General features: G+C 43.7%; 1 protein-coding gene across 4 annotated transcripts in view; it reads right to left on the reverse strand.

Annotated features, from left to right (window-relative positions):
* The window catches only part of PIG-C (phosphatidylinositol glycan anchor biosynthesis class C), a 40,058-nt gene extending 22,457 nt beyond the window's left edge, over positions 1-17,601 (reverse strand). The window contains exons 1-5 of one of the 4 annotated variants that reach the window (XM_084588904.1): positions 17,413-17,601; positions 16,089-16,199; positions 14,108-14,177; positions 12,184-12,323; positions 10,811-10,976 (exon numbers count right to left, since the gene is read on the reverse strand). In XM_084588904.1, coding sequence (XP_084445030.1) covers positions 10,811-10,976; positions 12,184-12,323; positions 14,108-14,177; positions 16,089-16,199; positions 17,413-17,497 — 572 coding nt within the window. In that variant the 5' untranslated portion in view covers positions 17,498-17,601. Of the gene's footprint in view, positions 1-10,810; positions 10,977-12,183; positions 12,324-14,107; positions 14,178-16,088; positions 16,200-17,336 lie in introns of all 4 variants that reach the window. The other 3 variants (XM_084588907.1, XM_084588905.1, XM_084588906.1) reach the window with 3 other exon arrangements.
* Between the last annotated feature and the right edge of the window lie 617 nt (positions 17,602-18,218).

Here is an 18,218-nt window from a genome sequence, read left to right on the forward strand (position 1 = left end):
TCCGAGTTTGATATATCCGGGTCCAATTAGTATTCAAGTGCACAAAATAAATTCAGGAGCTGAGCCTAAGTCGCTTTGCTTTAAGTGAAGCATAGAGCTTATTTGAGCCATTAGTTCAAGTATGCCCTACACTATAATTTCATCTATCCTTTTCAACCTCTGGTCTTCATGGAGATCAGGAGCCTAAAATGATTCAGACTATGAAGGACACCCCATTGACTTAGCGTTACAACATTACATATTTAGAGACTACTTGTCTGCTGTCACATAATATAAACAGTCTTCCAGTTTCAAAGTGACAAGCTCTGTAACTAGCCTCTCTGTCTTGCCAGATTATACAGTAAAAGCTTGATAATTCGGCTGCTGCAAGTTAGGAAATTTGGATAATTCAAACTAGGAGCGCCGTCTCAACCAATATTACAAGATTACCTGGTCAGTTTGCAAACTTTGCTCACAACGCATAGCAAAATGCGGCCCCCTTCCATTCCCACTCGTGAGGTGGCTTTTCCTAAGCTATCAGTTCACTCGCACAATCATTGTAAAGCGTGCGCTTTGCATTTCATGGCAATTTACACGGGTAATTCTGCTCCAGGGGATTATTTCCTAAGAGTGCGTAAGCATTATTTTTTAGTGTGCACACAAAGTGGCACTGAAGCTTTGAGAACGATTGCATGCGACTGAGATGCCTGAATTGCTACACGGGAGCCTTATCCATTCAGCTTTAAAGACTAATCGAGTCTCTTAGGTAGGATATTGGGCGTAGTTTTAGGGCGGAAGCCTTTCTAGGCTAAATACCCATCTCGCATCTGTGAGATGCGTCCACGAGACATGTCTGTGAGATTTGTCAGCAAGACATCGCAATAAGTTCTGACGTCAACATAATTTCTCGCATAAGGACATTGCAATAGGTTCTGATGACGAAGCAAAAGGAAAGAAAGTAATAAAATCGTAACGCGTACACTAACACGCAAGATAGAGGACGAAGAGAAGAGGTAGACAGAAAAGGAAAGAGAAGGAGAAGGAACGGCTTTCGCCACTAAGCTTTTAAGTGAAGTGCAATCCTGTAATCTTTAAATTCAGTTTTGCACATAATTACTGTCAATGGCAAGCCACTCAACAACAGTAATCACGTCGCTGAAAACACTAAAGCCTAAAGCCAAGAATCCTTGGTTTAATTGTTGCAGAACCCCCCACTTGAATAATTTTGTTTTTAAAATCTAGATACAGATCTACTTCTGCGAAAGCTCACTGTTTTTGATGTTATAAAAAAACTAAAAATGACGCGAATAGCAAAAGTATGTCATATAGAAAACAATTTATTGAATCGACAGAAATAAATTAGCAAAGTTTCAAACAAGGTTAAACCGAGTCAGGTGCGAGAAAGCACGGTTTAATTTGGTTTAGCTGTTGATCGGTATTTATTGTTTGTTTGTTTTGCTCTAAATTTTGATTTGGTTACACTCTGATATACACATATTAGGCGACGTATTCACGCTTACGGCGTCTTCGCTCCCGCTTCAACTCAGCCCGCTGGACACTACGGACTGCTTCGGCAGAGACAGTAAAAGAGCCCAGCGCACTCACCATCGTGGTGTAGTCTGACGTACTGTAGCAAATGTGCAGTGCACCTATGCAGGCAACCATGGTGCGCAGCAAGATGTTTATTTATTTTTGTTTTTAGTTTATTATTTTATCAAACTAATTATCATGGATTATTACTTTATTAGTATTTGTTATGAATTATTGTCATTTCTATTCATCATTTTTATATACCCTACTAATTCTTTCAGTAACTGTTTTACAGAAATGGAACGGTGCAGTATCTATCATGCTCTCTGTAGACACCTGAATAATATAATAATTGGTTTACAGGAAAGGAAAGGCACAGTATCTGTAGTGCACATCTTGAAGGACCATTTCGACCTTCGCACTGAAAACATCATTTTGCTCGAAACAGTTTTAAAAAGCCAGAGGCACAACAGGGGCACTTTTCTGCTTGTTACAGCCACCTTTTCTTTGCTCTCTAGCTGGTGCTTGACATCTTGGGGGAAAAAGTGCATCCTGCTTACAATGACAAAATTCAGTATCCCGCAGGTGAATGGTGATGTGCTTAACACAGCCCAAACAAGCAATGCTGCACATTTTTAGCTCTTCCAGCACCTCCCAGAAAATGTTAGTACAGGCACCAGCTTCCCCTAATGTAGCAGACATTACATCGTTAAAAACTGTCATTACACTCAACAACCTAGCTGTTGGGTGCTTTATGCGGCCTTCCTTCAAGCTCCGATAAGTAATAAGATATGCATCTCAGCCAACAATGGGCTCTGGTCTGCTGATGACATTGCGTAAATGCTGTGTCTTGATTTCAGGGTCGAGAATTCAAGCTGGACAGTTGCATCTAACGAGAGCTGCATAGTACAATGTGTAGTTTTTGCGTACAGATGCCGCAGCGTCGAGTTGCAGCAGAAACACATGCCACGTAATCGGCACGAGTTGCGTCCCTCTCCACGTTTAAGCAAATTTTACGAGGATTCATAGGGGTAGTGATCAACATGGAATACAGCTGAAGACAACAAAGAAATGTTCAGCAGAAGCAGAAGAAGATATGTTGACTGCTGGAATGGGCAACATTGGTACAGGGGCCAGAGGCTGTCAGATTGGCCAAACTGCGACAAGTGCATCCCCTGCTCGTCAGGATAAGGAAGGGTGACACATGTGGTGGCGGAGTTTCAAACAGAAAAAGTAAGTAATGTTGGTCTTGGCCAACGCTTATGCAAGTCTATGTGTGAGATTCAAACATAAGCTAGTTCGTTCCAGTTCATTCGAACGAGGGTCTGCACTGAGGTACGAACTGCGCAGCCAGCAATTACTAAAATATACCTCCACAAGCCTGAATTGCATGAAACAGTAGTTTCCATGTACTTTGAGCCCACTATGGCAGGCAGGATGATGACCAGAAATTTCTAATTATTAAAATATAGCTCAGTTGCATAGTTTTTGTTTCACCTTAACTAAATGCCATCCTGCATATGTTTATAAAAATGAACTAAATGCAGAAAAACTTTTATATATATTCACTAGATGGAGGAAGCCATGGCATGCAAGGTTGTACCTGCAGTACAGGCTTGAAGTGCAATTTCTTTCATATGCGGCATACTTATATATCGCCCACTTATAAATTAGATGACGCAAAACAGAAAGTCCCCTTTAAAATGCCAGACACTAGATACAATAGCTTGTACCAAGACTGTTATGCTTTTGAAAAGCTAGACAAATAACTAATTTTTACTGTGTCAAGTCTTACCTTGTTCAGCTCATTCATTAAAACTAGATTCTTGACCCTATGCTTAGAGCATGATTCCCTTACTTGTTAATGCACCATAAGCCCAACAAACCCAACCTCTTTCAAACAAGTATTTGTTATCAGATTATTTAAAACTAATTCCTACTTGATCCAAGGTTAAAAACAGATAATTTCATGAGGCAACAAGGTTAGTCATTGATGTCATTCTAATGTATCAGCACACTTTACTGAATAACAAGAATAGTGCGTTCCTAGAAGCTATAGACCTTATGCAAAAGTGCTACCATCTACTGGAGGGAAACCGAAATGAGTAATCAGCGCCATGTTGGGGAATAACGGTCGCAGGATTGCCTGGCATGGAACATATGAGTGGCTTTTTCGGTTTGGTGATCATTTTATTTTAAGCTTTAAAAGAGAAATAAAGACCAACGAGTGATTCGTGGACCTTTCTGTTTTGCATACGTTTCCGAATGGCTTTTCATGTACCTATTATGCGTCGAAAACAGAATGGGAGAGGCACCCATTCGTATGTTGAAGACAAGAAAGTGCACTGGGGCATATAATTGTTATGCCGCGTAGCGGCGCACTGAGAAGCAGCAGAAATAGAAGAAGACAGAGGAAGCGAGGCGCATGCAGACTGATCCGGGTTTTCTGAGCTGTGTGCGTTCGTCCTTCATACGACGTTCACCTGTATGAAAACCATTTCATCCGTTACATTTGGTGCTAGGCGCTGGGTAAAAATGTTCTGGATCCGCCAGTACCTCATCGCAGCCGTCGTGTAGCAGGTTTGCCACCTTTATCTCCTCAGCAGTACCTTTCAATGGCTACCACCCGCACAACGCAGACTCATGAACAGTGACCTGAAGAGACGACGACCTTTCCCCACCAGCGAGAGCCGCGTACGTTCCATGGTGAGCCCAAAGATGACGTTAAGGAATGGCTCCAACATTACGAAAGATACAGCAAGTACAACCGCTAGTACTCGATTGCACGTCTGTACAATGTTGTTTTCTTCCTCGCTGGCACGGCTCTGACTTGGTTTGATAACCACGAAGAAATCCTGACGACCTGGGACCGATTCGTTGAAGAAATTACGAAGTCCTTTGTGGATACCCTTGCGAAGAAGGAACGCGCTGAGCATCAGCTTTCCCAGAGAGCCCAGCTGCCCGGTGAGACAGGCACACATTACATCGAGGAAATATTGAAGCTTTCGCATTGTAAACCAGCAGATGTCAGAAGAAGACAAGGTAGGACACCTTCTCAAGGGGATTGCTGAGGATGTGTACAACTTCCTTATTTTGCGGGACACCCTTGCCACAGTAGCAGATGTCATCAAGCAGTGCTGGGCATTTGAGGCGTTAAAGGCACATCGGATAGTGCCCAAATTTGGCCGTCTTTCTAATGTGACAACTGTTGCCGGTATCGACATTCCGGAGGCTGAAGACATTGCTTCTATGGTCAGGAGGATTATACGCAAGGAGCTCGATATTCAGCGGCAACGTATAAGTTTTGATGTACCTTACCATCCAACATCGAGGTCCATATTATCATGGGAACAGCACACGCCATGGGCTGCACAAAATAACAGCGAACCATCTTACAACAACAGCGTGGAGCGGACCCTGCAACCAACATCGCACCCCTATTTCCAGCAGCGCCCAGCCCATCCAGATGAAGTGCTTCGTGATGCTCCTCGTCGCGCTTCTGTCGCCCCATCTCGGCCTCCAAGGGATCCTGAAGTGAACTACCAGAGCCGCCAGCCACCAGTATGTTACGGCTGTGGGGGCAGCGGACATATCTTCCGCTTTTGCCCGCGTCGTCAAATTACCCGACCCCCTGTCCAATGAGCACCGCGCTTCACGAATGGTGCCCAGTGGGAGCAGCAGCCACCCGCTACCTTCTATCGGCCGTCTTCCCCTCAACGCCACACACGGAATGACTCCCGTGTCCGATCGCAGCATCACTCCCCCGCCACAGCGACAACCCAGTTTGCCATCCCCACAACACCGCTTTGTTTCTCCACCACTGGGAAACTAGGTGGTGCGAACGATGGAGGTAAGGTCGCTGGACGGTCAATTTCACGCATACCTCTACCTATCGTCATGCTAAAGAACAAAGTATCAGTGTGTGTAGACAATGTTAAAACGGATGCTTTGGTTGACACTGGTGCCACTGTGTCAGTTATGAGCCTTTCATTTAAGAACCGCCTTCGACAGAAAGTAATGTTTGTGGGGGACAAAAACACTACATTTTGTGGGGTTGGGGGTGAAATTCGTTTGCAGCCGAACATTATCCCCGCATTAGTAGATAACATGTCTCAGTGTCATCAAGGAGTTCTCGCCCTGAAGGAAGATGTGCTGCTGCCTGCGATGACGGCGACGTTTCTCCCCATGAAGCCATCTGAATCGTTCATGGGTAAACATTCAATAGTCGTCGAGCCAGATGTCTCAAATTGAATGAAAAAAAATTTTGGTGCCACGCTCCGTCGTGGAGGCGGAGGATAGTCGCACATACCTCTGGGCTGTAAACGTGTCAGAAGAGCCTGTTTGTCTTCCTTCTGGTTTGACACTCGCGAGATTTGAGAATTATGTGACTCGTACCGTTGGAATTATTTCCGATTGCAGAAGAGCCGCAAAAGACAAGTCTGAGTATTGTGCTGAGTTTTAAGGCATGATCAACAAATCGCTCCTATCTAGTGAACGTCGTATTCTGCAAGACATTTTGACAACTCATGCCCAAGTGTTCGACTTTGCCTCAAATGGATCGGGTAGCCATTTCCCAGCTTCTCGGCTACAGCACAAAATTAACACAGGAAACGCACCCCCTATTCGCCAAAAAACCTTACACAGTCTTCCCGGCAGAGCGGAAGATAATTCAAGAACAGGTGGACGAAATGCTGCAGAAAGGAATCATCCGAGAATCTTCCAGTCCGTGAGCCGCACCTGTGATCCTAGTGCGAAAAAAAGACAATTGGCGATTTTGTGTAGACTACCGTTGTTTGAATGCGGTAACAAAGAAAGACGTATACCTGTCACCTCGCATTGATGACGCTGTCGACTGTCTGCATTCGGCATCATATTTCTCCTCTGTTGATTGGCGATCTGGCTATTGGCAAATTCCTCTACATCCATCCGACCGTGAGAAGACTGCTTTTGTAACACCAGATGGTTTATATGAATTTATGCATGTGCATAATATGCATGTGTTACCTTGATATCATTTTCGGAAAGACTTTACAAGAGTACAATAAGAGGCTCCATAATCTTCTTGAATGCATTGGCAAAGCGGGCCTCATTTTGAATTCGAAGAAGTGCCATTTTGGAGAGCAACAAACTTTAGTTCTAGGGTTCCTCATCAACGAGGATAGTATCAGGCCGGATTTGCAGAAGATTGCTGCAGTACGCAACTTCGAAACTCCACGCACCCTGAAAAGTCTTCGGAGCTTTCTTGGCCGCCTCTCTTTTTATTTTCGTCGCTTCATTGCTGGTTTTGCGCAACTTGCCCACCCCCTTACTTCTCTACTGCACAAGGATTCGCAATTTGTGTGGACCCCAGAGTGCGAATCCTCTTTCAATCTGCTCGAGTCTCCTCTAGCTTCAGCACCATTGCTGCGCCACTTCGACCCTTCAGTGATGTCGGTCTTGGGGCAGTGCTTGTGCAGCTGCATAGCGGGGCTGAGCACGTTGTTGCATATGCCAGCCGCACGTTGACAAAATGTGAACAGAACTACACAGCTACCGAATTGGAGTGCCTCACAGTTGTGTTCGCTGTGCAAAAGTTCCCACCATACCTATATGGACGCTACTTCACCATAGTTACTTACCACCTTTCGCTATGCTGGCTCATTGGACTTCGCGATCCATCTGGTCGTCTGGCGCGCTGGGCATTACGCCTACAAGAATACAACTTTGGTGTCGCGTATAAGAGTGGACGACATCACAGTGATGCAGACTGCTTGTCACGGCACCCATTGCCAGCTTCCGTTGATAAAGACGGCTTCAACGGGTGTTTAGCCTCAATCGCGTCGACATTTCCTAGTATGGCGACCTTTAGGTGAGAACACAACGACCAATCACTACAGCCTCTTATACAAGAGGCAGACGGAAGAGCAGAGTCAACGCAGTTTACTATCGAAGACGGTGTTTTGTTCAAGAAGAACTACTCAGTTGACGGTGCTGCCCTCCTTTTGGTCGTCCCAAAAAGTCTCCGTGCACAAGTTTTGCATGCCATTCACGATGATATTACCTATAGACATCTGGGCTTCTGTCGTACCCTGCACCAAATTCGCCAGCGTTTTTACTGGCCACAAATTTATAAGACAACCAAGCAATATGTTGAGACATGTGAACAATGCCAACGACTTAAGGCACGCACCACCACGCTGGCCGGACCTTTACAACCCGTCAAACCACCTACCTCACCTTTTGAAAAGATTGGAATTGACCTGCTCGACCCTTTTCAAAGGACTGTAAAGGGCTGCCGCTGGGTTATCGTCTGCGTTGACTATCTTACTAGATACGTAGAGACCGCTGCTCTCCTGCTACCGCAAAGGCTGCTGATGTTTCGTCGTTTCTTTTGCATTCCGTTATTCTCCGACATAGCGCACCCCGTGTTATTATACGCGATCGTGGTCGGCAATTCACTGCTGATGTCGTAGAAGAAATGCTCTCGACTTTATGGTTCACACTACCGACACTTGACACCGTATCATCTGCAGACCAACGGTCTCACCGAGCGCACCAACTGTACCTTGACAACCATGCTGTCCATGTAAGTCTCGTCTGACCATCGCAACTGGGATGCAGTGCTACCGTATGTGACGTACGCTTATAACACTGCAAATCATGAAGTTACCGGCTATTCTCCTTTCTATTTACTCTATGCAAGAACTCACCATGTTTTCCTAGACACCATCTTCCCATTTTCCCCCAACGACGATGCGTCTGTTTCCCAGATACTATGCCGTGCCGAAGAAGCCCGTCGTATAGCCCGCTTATGCACACTGGCTTCTCAAAGCCGCTCGAAAGAACACTACGATCTGCATCATCGTGCAGTTGCTTATGTCTGGCTTTGGATGCCTATTCGCAAGCGAGGATTATATGAGAAGTTTCTCTACAAGTATGATGGCCCCTTCGTCGTGTTGGACCAACTGAATGGCGTGAATTACGTCATCGCCGAAGTCACGACAGATAACCGCCGATCCCGCAAGACACAAGTTGTTCACGTGGCTCGCCTGAAGCGCTGCCATCTTCAATCTGCCTAATTTTCTCGAGGACGAGAATCATTTGTCCAGGGGGAATTTTACGCCGCGTAGCGGCACACTGAGAAGCAGCAGAAGCAAAAGAAAAAGAAGAAGACAGAGGAAGCGAGACGTGCGCAGATTGGTCCGGGTTTTCTGAGCCGTGTGCATCCGTCCTTCATACGGCATTCACCTGTATTAAAACCATTTCATCCGTTAAAATATCTTTACTTTTTGTTTTGAAATGTCAAACACACTGCTCTTCAATCACTAGCCTCCGTAGTTTTTTTGTTTGTTTTCTTTCCCGTGGACGATGGACGATTATATCGTGATGGTTAAGGGTTAAGGCAAGCTCCGCACCCACATTGCATAAATGACGCCATATCAGAATCACACACTCGATTACAAGTATACCTTGGTGAAACTTGCCAATTGGTAGAGCGTAAAGTATTTAAGTCTCACCAAAGACCTCGTGCTGCTGAGCCAAAGGATGCAAGCTCAATCTAGGCCGCAGCGACCATTTTTCTTATGGAACTGAAAATCTAAAGCGCCCGTGTGTCAAGATTTCGGTGCATGTTAATGTTCCCGAGACACTCAAAATTAATCTGCAGCCCTTAGCACTTCAAAGCTCTGGTAAAAAGTGGCCTGATAATTTGCACTGCTGCGTGCATTTCGGTGCCACAATAGCAGGTGATCAACAGCCTAACCATACTGGCGATGCTGCACTTCTGGGTGCACACCATCGCTTGGAAAATTCAGCTTGGAAGATTCTATCTTTGTAAAATATGCGAAGAGCAAACAGGAGCACAAGCAGTGAATGACAAATTTACGTGGCTGCTGCATGCCCCGAGCTAGCTGAAGGTCTCCTCCTGATTCGTTTGCCTGTGACACTTCGCAAACAAAAAAATGTGCAAGACTTGTATAAAATCAAACTGAGCGTTAAGGTTAAAAATGGCACATGAAGCTGAAGCACCAGGCACAAAACTAGTCCCAAGTGAGAAACTACTAGCCGACTGACACCTGTGCCTTAACTGCTAGCAGAACACAGAGTGCTCCTTGGCAAATTACAAGATAAGCAAACAGCTCACTCTTGGGCCTTTTTCTATGATATAACTTTTGCAATTAAATAATTACCTCTCCAGAACTCAACATCTGGTACTGGCTTCCGTCTGGCCTCATATCGTAATCCCAGCAAGATAAAACTACCAGGACACTTAGGTCTTCTGTGATGCTAATGAGTACATTAAGTTCTCCTGTTTTGCTTTTGTTGCGTGTTTTTTTAACCAAGGTAGATAATCATTAGCCCAGCCAATGTGCGGTTTTACCACACTACTTTAATCACACTACTTTTAGTCCCATTTAACCAATTAACAGTTATTAACTAACAGCTACAATTATTGCAGTGCAGTCGTAATTAATATAAGCTATCCAGTGATATATGATAATGTTCTAGCAAAACTTTCAATTAAGTTATAGTTAAGTAATTAACGGTAATTAAGATATACAATTGACTCAGTGCAACTGCACTTGGCATAAGCTATCCAACGATATATGACTTACTGACACAACATAAAGTTTAACTTAATCCCAATTAACTAACGGCAGTTAACTGAGACTTAAAGTTAATACAGTGCAATTATACTCAACATAAGCTACACAGCAGTCTGCAGACACATTCTGTTTACACACATTCCATACATGATGCTAATGAGCCAAGTAATAGTGCGCATTAATAAAGAATTACAAAGCTGACACCCTGATTTTGTTTCCCTGGTTATCCATAGCTCCTTTCTGCAAATTTGGGTACCTTAGATGACAATAAATGCCAACTTGTGCATCGCTATCCTGTACTGTCATAGTACTGCTGCGGTATCCAGAATCCCCCAACATGGAGGAAACATATGCGGTCAGCGCAAGGGGCCGCCAGTTTTTGCACAAGGTCACCTCAAAATCAGTTGAATTGACAAAGCATTTTAGTTTGCATAGAACAAACTAGGTGACTTGAAAACAATGCGCATTTTTCCACAAACCAACATTTAAATCCTATTTTTACGTCCTAATGTAGAAGTGAGAAATCAGTACTAAATCATGAATTTAGCTCTAATTCTAGTATAAAATTCATGATTTGTAGCTGTAACCAGTATTTTTAGGTGAAATGATTGGCAAAATACTTCACTAGCTATTACAAATGCATTAGTTGCACAAGTGATGGCAAAACTACAATGAGCACAAAGAGAATATCCCACTCCATTAGAGCGGAGCCACACCCGGGACAAGGCGAGTAGTCATGGCAGGCCACGTGCAGCAGTAATGCGCCTGCGGCCATAGCGTACACCGTGTCTGTACTAATGGTCTCCGTCAGAGTGCCCATGATCGGTGCCAAGGACGATCCAAATGCTACAAATATGGCAGCTTGGCGGAGGTCCTCTACCACTGCAATAGTATAGAGAACACAAACCTTAGATGAACACTATACCTGTTCACAAACCCCACATGAGCCCAAACACTGCCACTATATGCAGAATTATTCTTTCATTAGGATCATTTTCCAGGGCATATCAGATCATCAAATGTTCACAAACTACCGTCACCAATTCACACACTTCATACCTGCAAACATCTCAGATGTTCAGAACAATTCACATATTTCCTAAATTTTGTTGAGTTTGCCCCATGGAGGGGCAAGCATGATTATCAGGTGCTGGATGTGGATGCGCAGTTATCCTTTATAAATATCAAGACAAGACAAGCTCCCACAGCTAAAGAGTCAAAAAGCAAACCATCAGGGTTAAAGTGCTATGGCTTCAACAATAAATCTAAAAGATCAACCTATTCCTAGTGTACCTACGCCACTGCACAATAAAATTATGCTACAATAGCATTCTTCTCTTAACCTCTTAAATAAAGAGTACTTTTTCATTGCCTATTACACCCTTTCCGACAGGAAAGCTTGCTGAACAATTGTTACATGAATTAAGAGCCCCCTTTTCCACTTTCTGTGAAGTTTCAGTGTGATACATCTTGAAGCGTGATGTGCTGTCTGGACAAAAACAGGCTCATGTGGTGTTGTCAAATCTCTGTTTTCACTGCCATATCAGCCAACAACACTGTCTGACAATGAAATCGTGTTAGTTTTGGAGTCATGCGCAAAAAAGCCTTAGATTTCCATATCCGTGAAAAATTTTTGCCGGTTTCAAGCATCCACGCTGCCACTTGGACACCTCCTGCCTAAAGAGACTAATTTTACCACTACCTTTTGTGAACATCTAGAACCAGGCTAATTCAGACTAGCTGTATAAAGGTTTTTGGCTGCAATACAATTTATACTATAACTTATCAAAAATTCCAGACATCCAGTTTGGCATCAGGGGCTAGCCTCTTGACATCCGTGGCTGAGACCTACTCAAGCAGAGCACGAACTTTTGCAGATCCCAGTACTTGCTTACATTTTTGGCTTTCAGAGATAAACAGAGGTTGGATATTACAGGAGCTGAATGCAGTATTAACTTCTGCCAACTTGAATCTCACATATAAATAAAACAACATGAGCAACAATATTCACAGGAAATAAAATAAATCCTAAAACTAGTTTCATAAGTAAAAATGGCAGTGGTGCAAGCCAAGCCATCAGCACCTTTACCTTCAGCTGTTGTTCTTTGCTGCACAAATGCATATAGCAGGTATGTTGGCCAGCCAAGCATGGTCAGCCCAAGGAAAACACACGAAGGATGTAACTGGCCATCCTGGAGATGACCAAACAACACAGCAAACAGGGCGGTCCTGCATACCCGCAACCACCGCCAAGTGTCACACATCAGAGAACCAGAAAGCTACCATCACAGAACAAGCAAAATTTCTGATTTAATAGGTATACTTTCCAGTACTAAAAATGGTTTTCTTGGCCCTGATCTCTCCAAGAGAACAAATACAAAACAAGCTATTTAAATAAAAAGGATTCATTTGTACTGCTTACGGGCCAATATACAAAGATTTTTTCATAAGCTATTTAAAAATAATGATGAGAACAAATGACCAAATAAGACAAAATAACAAGGGTGGCTGCACAATACAGGTGTCACTCGGGTTAATGGAACCCAATGCTGTAGCCTGCCGAATCAACTCCACACTACTCTGCTCCACATACTCTATCCTCATGCATGCCTAAATATGCAGCATTGCTGCCACAGCCATCCTCCTCAGAAATGCACCCAGCAAGATCACACATACCCTAGTGACATGTTTTTATGAGTCAGTAATACCTAAGAGCCCTTTCCTTGAGCTATAAGAAAAACAACAAAGCCCAAAGCTTTCTTTGTGAATGTGTGAGTGCTAACAAAATTGCAATATTGCTTAGTTCATTATACCGTTTGCTATTTTTTCTCACCCTTTAACCCCTTAAATATTTTGGATGAGCACAGTTCGTCCAAGCATAGCTGTCACCAAAGTGTTTTGAACGAGCCCAGCTCGTCCTCCTTGAAAAGTTTCTTCTCTTGAATGTCCAGGGCAAGAAGTGCTCGTCCGCAGCTTCTTTTTGGTTTCTGCCACCAGATGGAAGCACCTGCTTGGTAATTTAGTTTTTTCTATGCTAGATGGAAGCACTTGCTTGATGATTTTGTTTTCTTCTTCGCGAGGAGCGCGGTTGTCGAGTGAAAACATGGCATCCGGTGGCGGCGACACATACTCGGCTGGTCCGTCAGCCCAAAAAAGTTTTTCTTCGTCATCATCTTCTTCTAGTGAAGATTCAAATACTGATGTTTATTTTGTATTAAGTGTTTTTTATTGTTCATTACCGGCAAACAGCTGGTTTTGTATGCAGCACTGCCAAGTAAATTTCACTGTGCTAATCTGACTTAGTATGTGGCGCAGTTGTTCTGGCGACATCGAGTAGTTGATTTTTACAATATTATTAGAAATCAGTAAAAAAAAAAATAGGCACTTTTGGTCGGAAAAATTGAAAAAAAAAAAAAATGAAACACTTAAGGGGTTAAAGTGGAAAAGTAAATTAAATTCAATTTTATTAGAGGCTGAAATAAGTGCTTAAAGTTACATAAATTGATGCTGAAAGAACAGATAAAATTCAAAAACATGCATTATTTGCTCTTCTTTTGAATTGTAAAATCGATCTACAGCTTGCTTGACACTTGAACAAAAGAAAATCTAAACACAATCATAACCTCCTTAAAAAAAACGGGAATCCATGTAAACAGAATTCAAGCATGCATGTAATAACACACATGGCTACTAATGAAGCCAGCTCCTCCCTAATGCGATAAACGAAGCCATATTAAAAACAACATTGAAGGCACTGCTTGCTTCCCTTTTTTTACTAACGGCCATTCTAACTTCAGGGTAAGGTGCTTGTGTTGTAGTACTTTCAGCAGTGTGCGTGAGAAAAGGCTAATAAATCTACTGAACCATGAAGTACAAGTTTTATCAATACTGCAACAATGCAGAGCTGTACCAGACAAAAAATGCCACTGCACTACAACCTGCTGGAGGGGACAATTACAGGCTACTCTGCAAGGCTGTCACGCAATACTGAGTAGAACAGTTGAAACTTATACCGGCAAATTTGCTGCACGACACCAGTCACGCCGTAGAGGGCCTCACTCAAGCTGAAATGGACCAAGTTCACTGCAACAGACAAAAAGTTGCACAGAAAGAATTGAATGCACCCACAGACAGGCAACGCAACAGACCAGTTGCAAAAACTACAAACCAGGTTACTTGTAAGGCAGAAATTCATGCACAATGGCAGCAGAACCTGACTCGGGGATACTAATTAGGTGCTATGCATGCATCTTCCCAGCGTCCATGAAGCTTCACACGCAGCCGCCGCTCCCACAGGCTACTATGCGAAAGCAGATTTTGGGCATAAAGGTGAAGCAACAACAATGGGGCGGGGAAGGTATTTCCAGAAATGACGTACCTGCCAGGCAATACTCACAAGCGCTGCTCCCAATTATTTCCCTGCCCTGTATGGGGAAGCTGACTTGTAAGTTTTGCAAATGGTCTATTTAGTGTCTAGGTGCAAAGCAGTACCACTAGGCCAGATTGAAATGGAGACATTACCATGCATTATTCTTTAATGATGTGGCATGACATCAGTATGCATTCAGTTGATGAATATACACTTTGCAGTACCCTTTCAGCGGTAACAAAAATTCACTATGTAGTTGCCTGTAACAGCTAAGCACCGCAGAGGCAGGCTTGTAGTTTGAACATCCACCTCATATACAGGAGGGGCAAGGTTCAATCAACAGTGTCAGCAAGTGTCCACTGGTTTCCCCATGCGTACAAAATGGAGATTGGTACAAGTGCTGATGCTTTTTCGCCTCTGGAGGCAGAAGACTAAGAAAAAAATGGTAGGGTTGAAACATAGTTCAACCAAGTAGGACATGAGAAAGCTTATGTGCCCAGATGAAAGTTGACGGAGACTGCAGTGTACAATGCACGGCACAAGAGTGTGTTGCAGTCTGCATATGGGGCGATCGGCTACAATGATAGCTATGATGTTCCAAGCTTGCTCCCCCAAGAGAAATTTCTGGGTTGGAATCCACTTTGCTCCAACGATTTTATTTTTTCATCCGAGCTGTGCATATACGAGCCACAACATTCTCGCTTAGACTTGACAGTGTGAAGTAGTGCTTTTGCACTAAAATTACCAAGGATGTTAAACTCGGTTAGGTTGATGACTGTGCCAAAGCATTGTTTTAATTACCTGCACCATGACACGTGGACTGTGATGTCACAATCTGGAGGGGCAATCAGGCGTAAGACAAACAAAATCCAAGATTATTGCTCAGCTCTGGCATTCGTATGAGTGCGTTTGCACTAAAATGGGTCTGTGATCCCACCTTGAGCTGACCATAACGGCGTTAGTCATGGCACTCTTTGGTCCAGCTGCCCCTTCGCAGCTGCAGTGTGTACTGTTCACGTCTCATTCCGGACCAGTAGTAATATGGTAATGCATTGCAATGAACAAAATCATGTGTTGGACCACTGCTTCCAATCAGAGAAACAGCATATTTCAAAACGTCCCTCATCAGCTTGGTGTGACATATATTTTTGCACAAAGATATTAAGTTACAACAGTGTGAGACCATGTCTTGCAAAAGCTCATTTTCACTTGGTTTGCAAAATGTCACTTTGCACAGTGTCACCAAATAAACTAGCAAAAAAAAAACTTCTGCAGCATTGTGTTCACCTGGCTACCTCAACTGACTTGATAATTTTCAAGCTCACTTCCCAGTAAGGATAGTTTCCTGCCAAAAGCTTCTGTTTAGACTGCATTTGCACTGCCTGCTCTGTATACTAGAGACAGCAGAGGAATTAGCCCTTGTTTGCAATCAATTTTTAATTCCTGCAGTAAAATAGGCTTTCGCTGACTTTTTCGACAAGTGCTGGTGGCTTAAAAGAGGTGGCATCCTAATGCAACTTTTTGACAGCTGTCCTGCAGTGCAATGCAACCTCTCAGACAACTCTAATGCACAACTTCCAAGCAATGAGAACACTGATACAATAATCTGGAATTACACAACAGACCATTTTTGCGGAGCTGCCCTAAGAATGACTGGTCAACGTAGTTGTCGGGAACACTCTGGTTGTGGTACAACACTTTCTTCCAAATCTGTTCTGGAACCACCATCCTGGACACTGCATTTTGATAAATATGTCACACCTCAGTTTGTCTGAAATAAAAACACGTTTAAAATGCCAGCAATAGAGAAAATCAACCCCAATGATTACTTTCCTTGCAGCAAAGATGAAAAGGGGGAAAGAAAAAAAGGTGATGCAAACATCATGAAAGGCACAGCCACAGAATTATTGTTGTTGTTGAGCATCGCAGAATTAGGCAACACAGCACTCGTATCAATCCTTCTTGGGTGTTTTGTTTTTTTTTGGCTGTTCAGGCCAATGTGCAACCATAAAGGAAAAAGTGTCTTTAAGTTAACACCCAGCTGAAGAAAAAAAATAAAGAGGAGCAAGATTAGCTTTTTGAGCATGTTCAAAGCAACAGATATACAGAGCTAAAGATGGAGCTCGCGTGCACACTCTTTTGAGAACACTCATCTCCAAGTCAGATTCCAAACACTTAGTATATGTTAACCAGCAAAAGTGTCTCATTTCACATAGCGCTGACATTTGGAATGCACAGGTTGCAGCAATTTTTACCACTGCCACTAGATCGAAACCACAATCTAGGATGCAGCCCTCGTATCAATCCCTTTAGTCTTTTTTGTGCAGTTTGGACCACTGTGCAAAGAAGAAGCATCCAAAGCTTAACACCCAGCTGATAAAAAAAAAAAAAAAGGCTAGCTTTCTGAGCATGTTCAAAGCATCAGATATGTCGAGCTAAAGACAGAACTCGCGTGCACACTATTTTGAGTTTTGTATGCTACAGGTGGGACTAGTCTTGTTTATTCTGCCGGCAATTTCTCCACCGTAGCATGTTTCGTGTTTAAAAACAAAAATCCTAATATCTGTGAAATCATCCCCACTATGCACACATTCACTCACAGTAAAACTCGAACACTCTAGCATATGTCAACCGGCAAAAGCGGCCCAGTTCACAAAAAAGTCGACATTTGGAATGCACAGGTTGCAGAACTTTTGCCCTCCAACACAAACTCTGACTACTACTGCCAGGTCGTGATCAAAACAAAAAATTCAATCAAGAAGCCAAGTTTAATCCGCACTGTATCGAGGCTCGCATAATTTAGCACAGGCTATATACAGCCCATGAAAGCGATTGCATTCCTTACTACGTGGAGAACTAATAAAGGCACTTACATAAAGCATTTGTGAAGTTAAGGTGAATCAATATGACTATTGGGCACAAATAACAAACGGATCATACGGTCGCTACCTCGGTACCATATCGACAAGACATCCAGTTTGGCTAGTTTGGCTGTCAATGTCCCACCCCTTGCCTTTCCAGCAAAACCATACATAAAAGAAATTGCTGGTTATCCCGTCCAACGCGGTAACAACGGCACAATTAGGTATGGCGCAACATGCAGACTCCCTGGGTAGAACAAGCCATCAAGTGGGTGCTGCTACAGACGACAACTACAAAGACCTGCACAGATAGCCCTGCTCCATCGCGCACCTTCTAGTTCATAACACTTGCCGCTAGGGAAAGAACACTACAGGCAACCTGGCGCTACTGTACACCTGTTGATAAAAAGGGTCTATTACTTCAGTCATTTTTCTTCGTCGTTATAGTTTAATTATCTGTCCACGCTGTAATGCACAAGCACCTGTTCTGCGATATCCGTTCGTTTCACCTGCACTACGTGAACTGGTTCACGTGGTGCTGCACTTCACCATTCGTTTCAGTATAGTTTCAGCGATGCAAGATGGCGCCCTCTGCACCACTTTAGTTCCGAATCTCCTCGGTATAGTGCTCTCCTCGGCGCGCCCGCAGGGAGCAGGCGGCCCGCCGCTGCTCCCGCCACCGCGGCGCTAGTGTCGCTCTTTGCGCCAGGCAAGAGCGTCGTCTGCTACAGAAGCGCCGCGCTCCACTCTGCTTTCCGAACTCGCGCTCTGTGGCGACAGGTTTATAGATGTGAGTGCCGGGACAGTAAGGACGATTGCTGCTTTTTGGGCGTCTGCGATAATTATCGCTTTGGGCAGAACAGTCACCTTTTTTGCGTGTGCATTTCGCCAGTT

Source organism: Amblyomma maculatum, chromosome 1 (assembly GCF_055883805.1).
Source record: "Amblyomma maculatum isolate TAMU_Amacu chromosome 1, ASM5588380v1, whole genome shotgun sequence".
NCBI lineage: Eukaryota > Metazoa > Arthropoda > Arachnida > Ixodida > Ixodidae > Amblyomma > Amblyomma maculatum.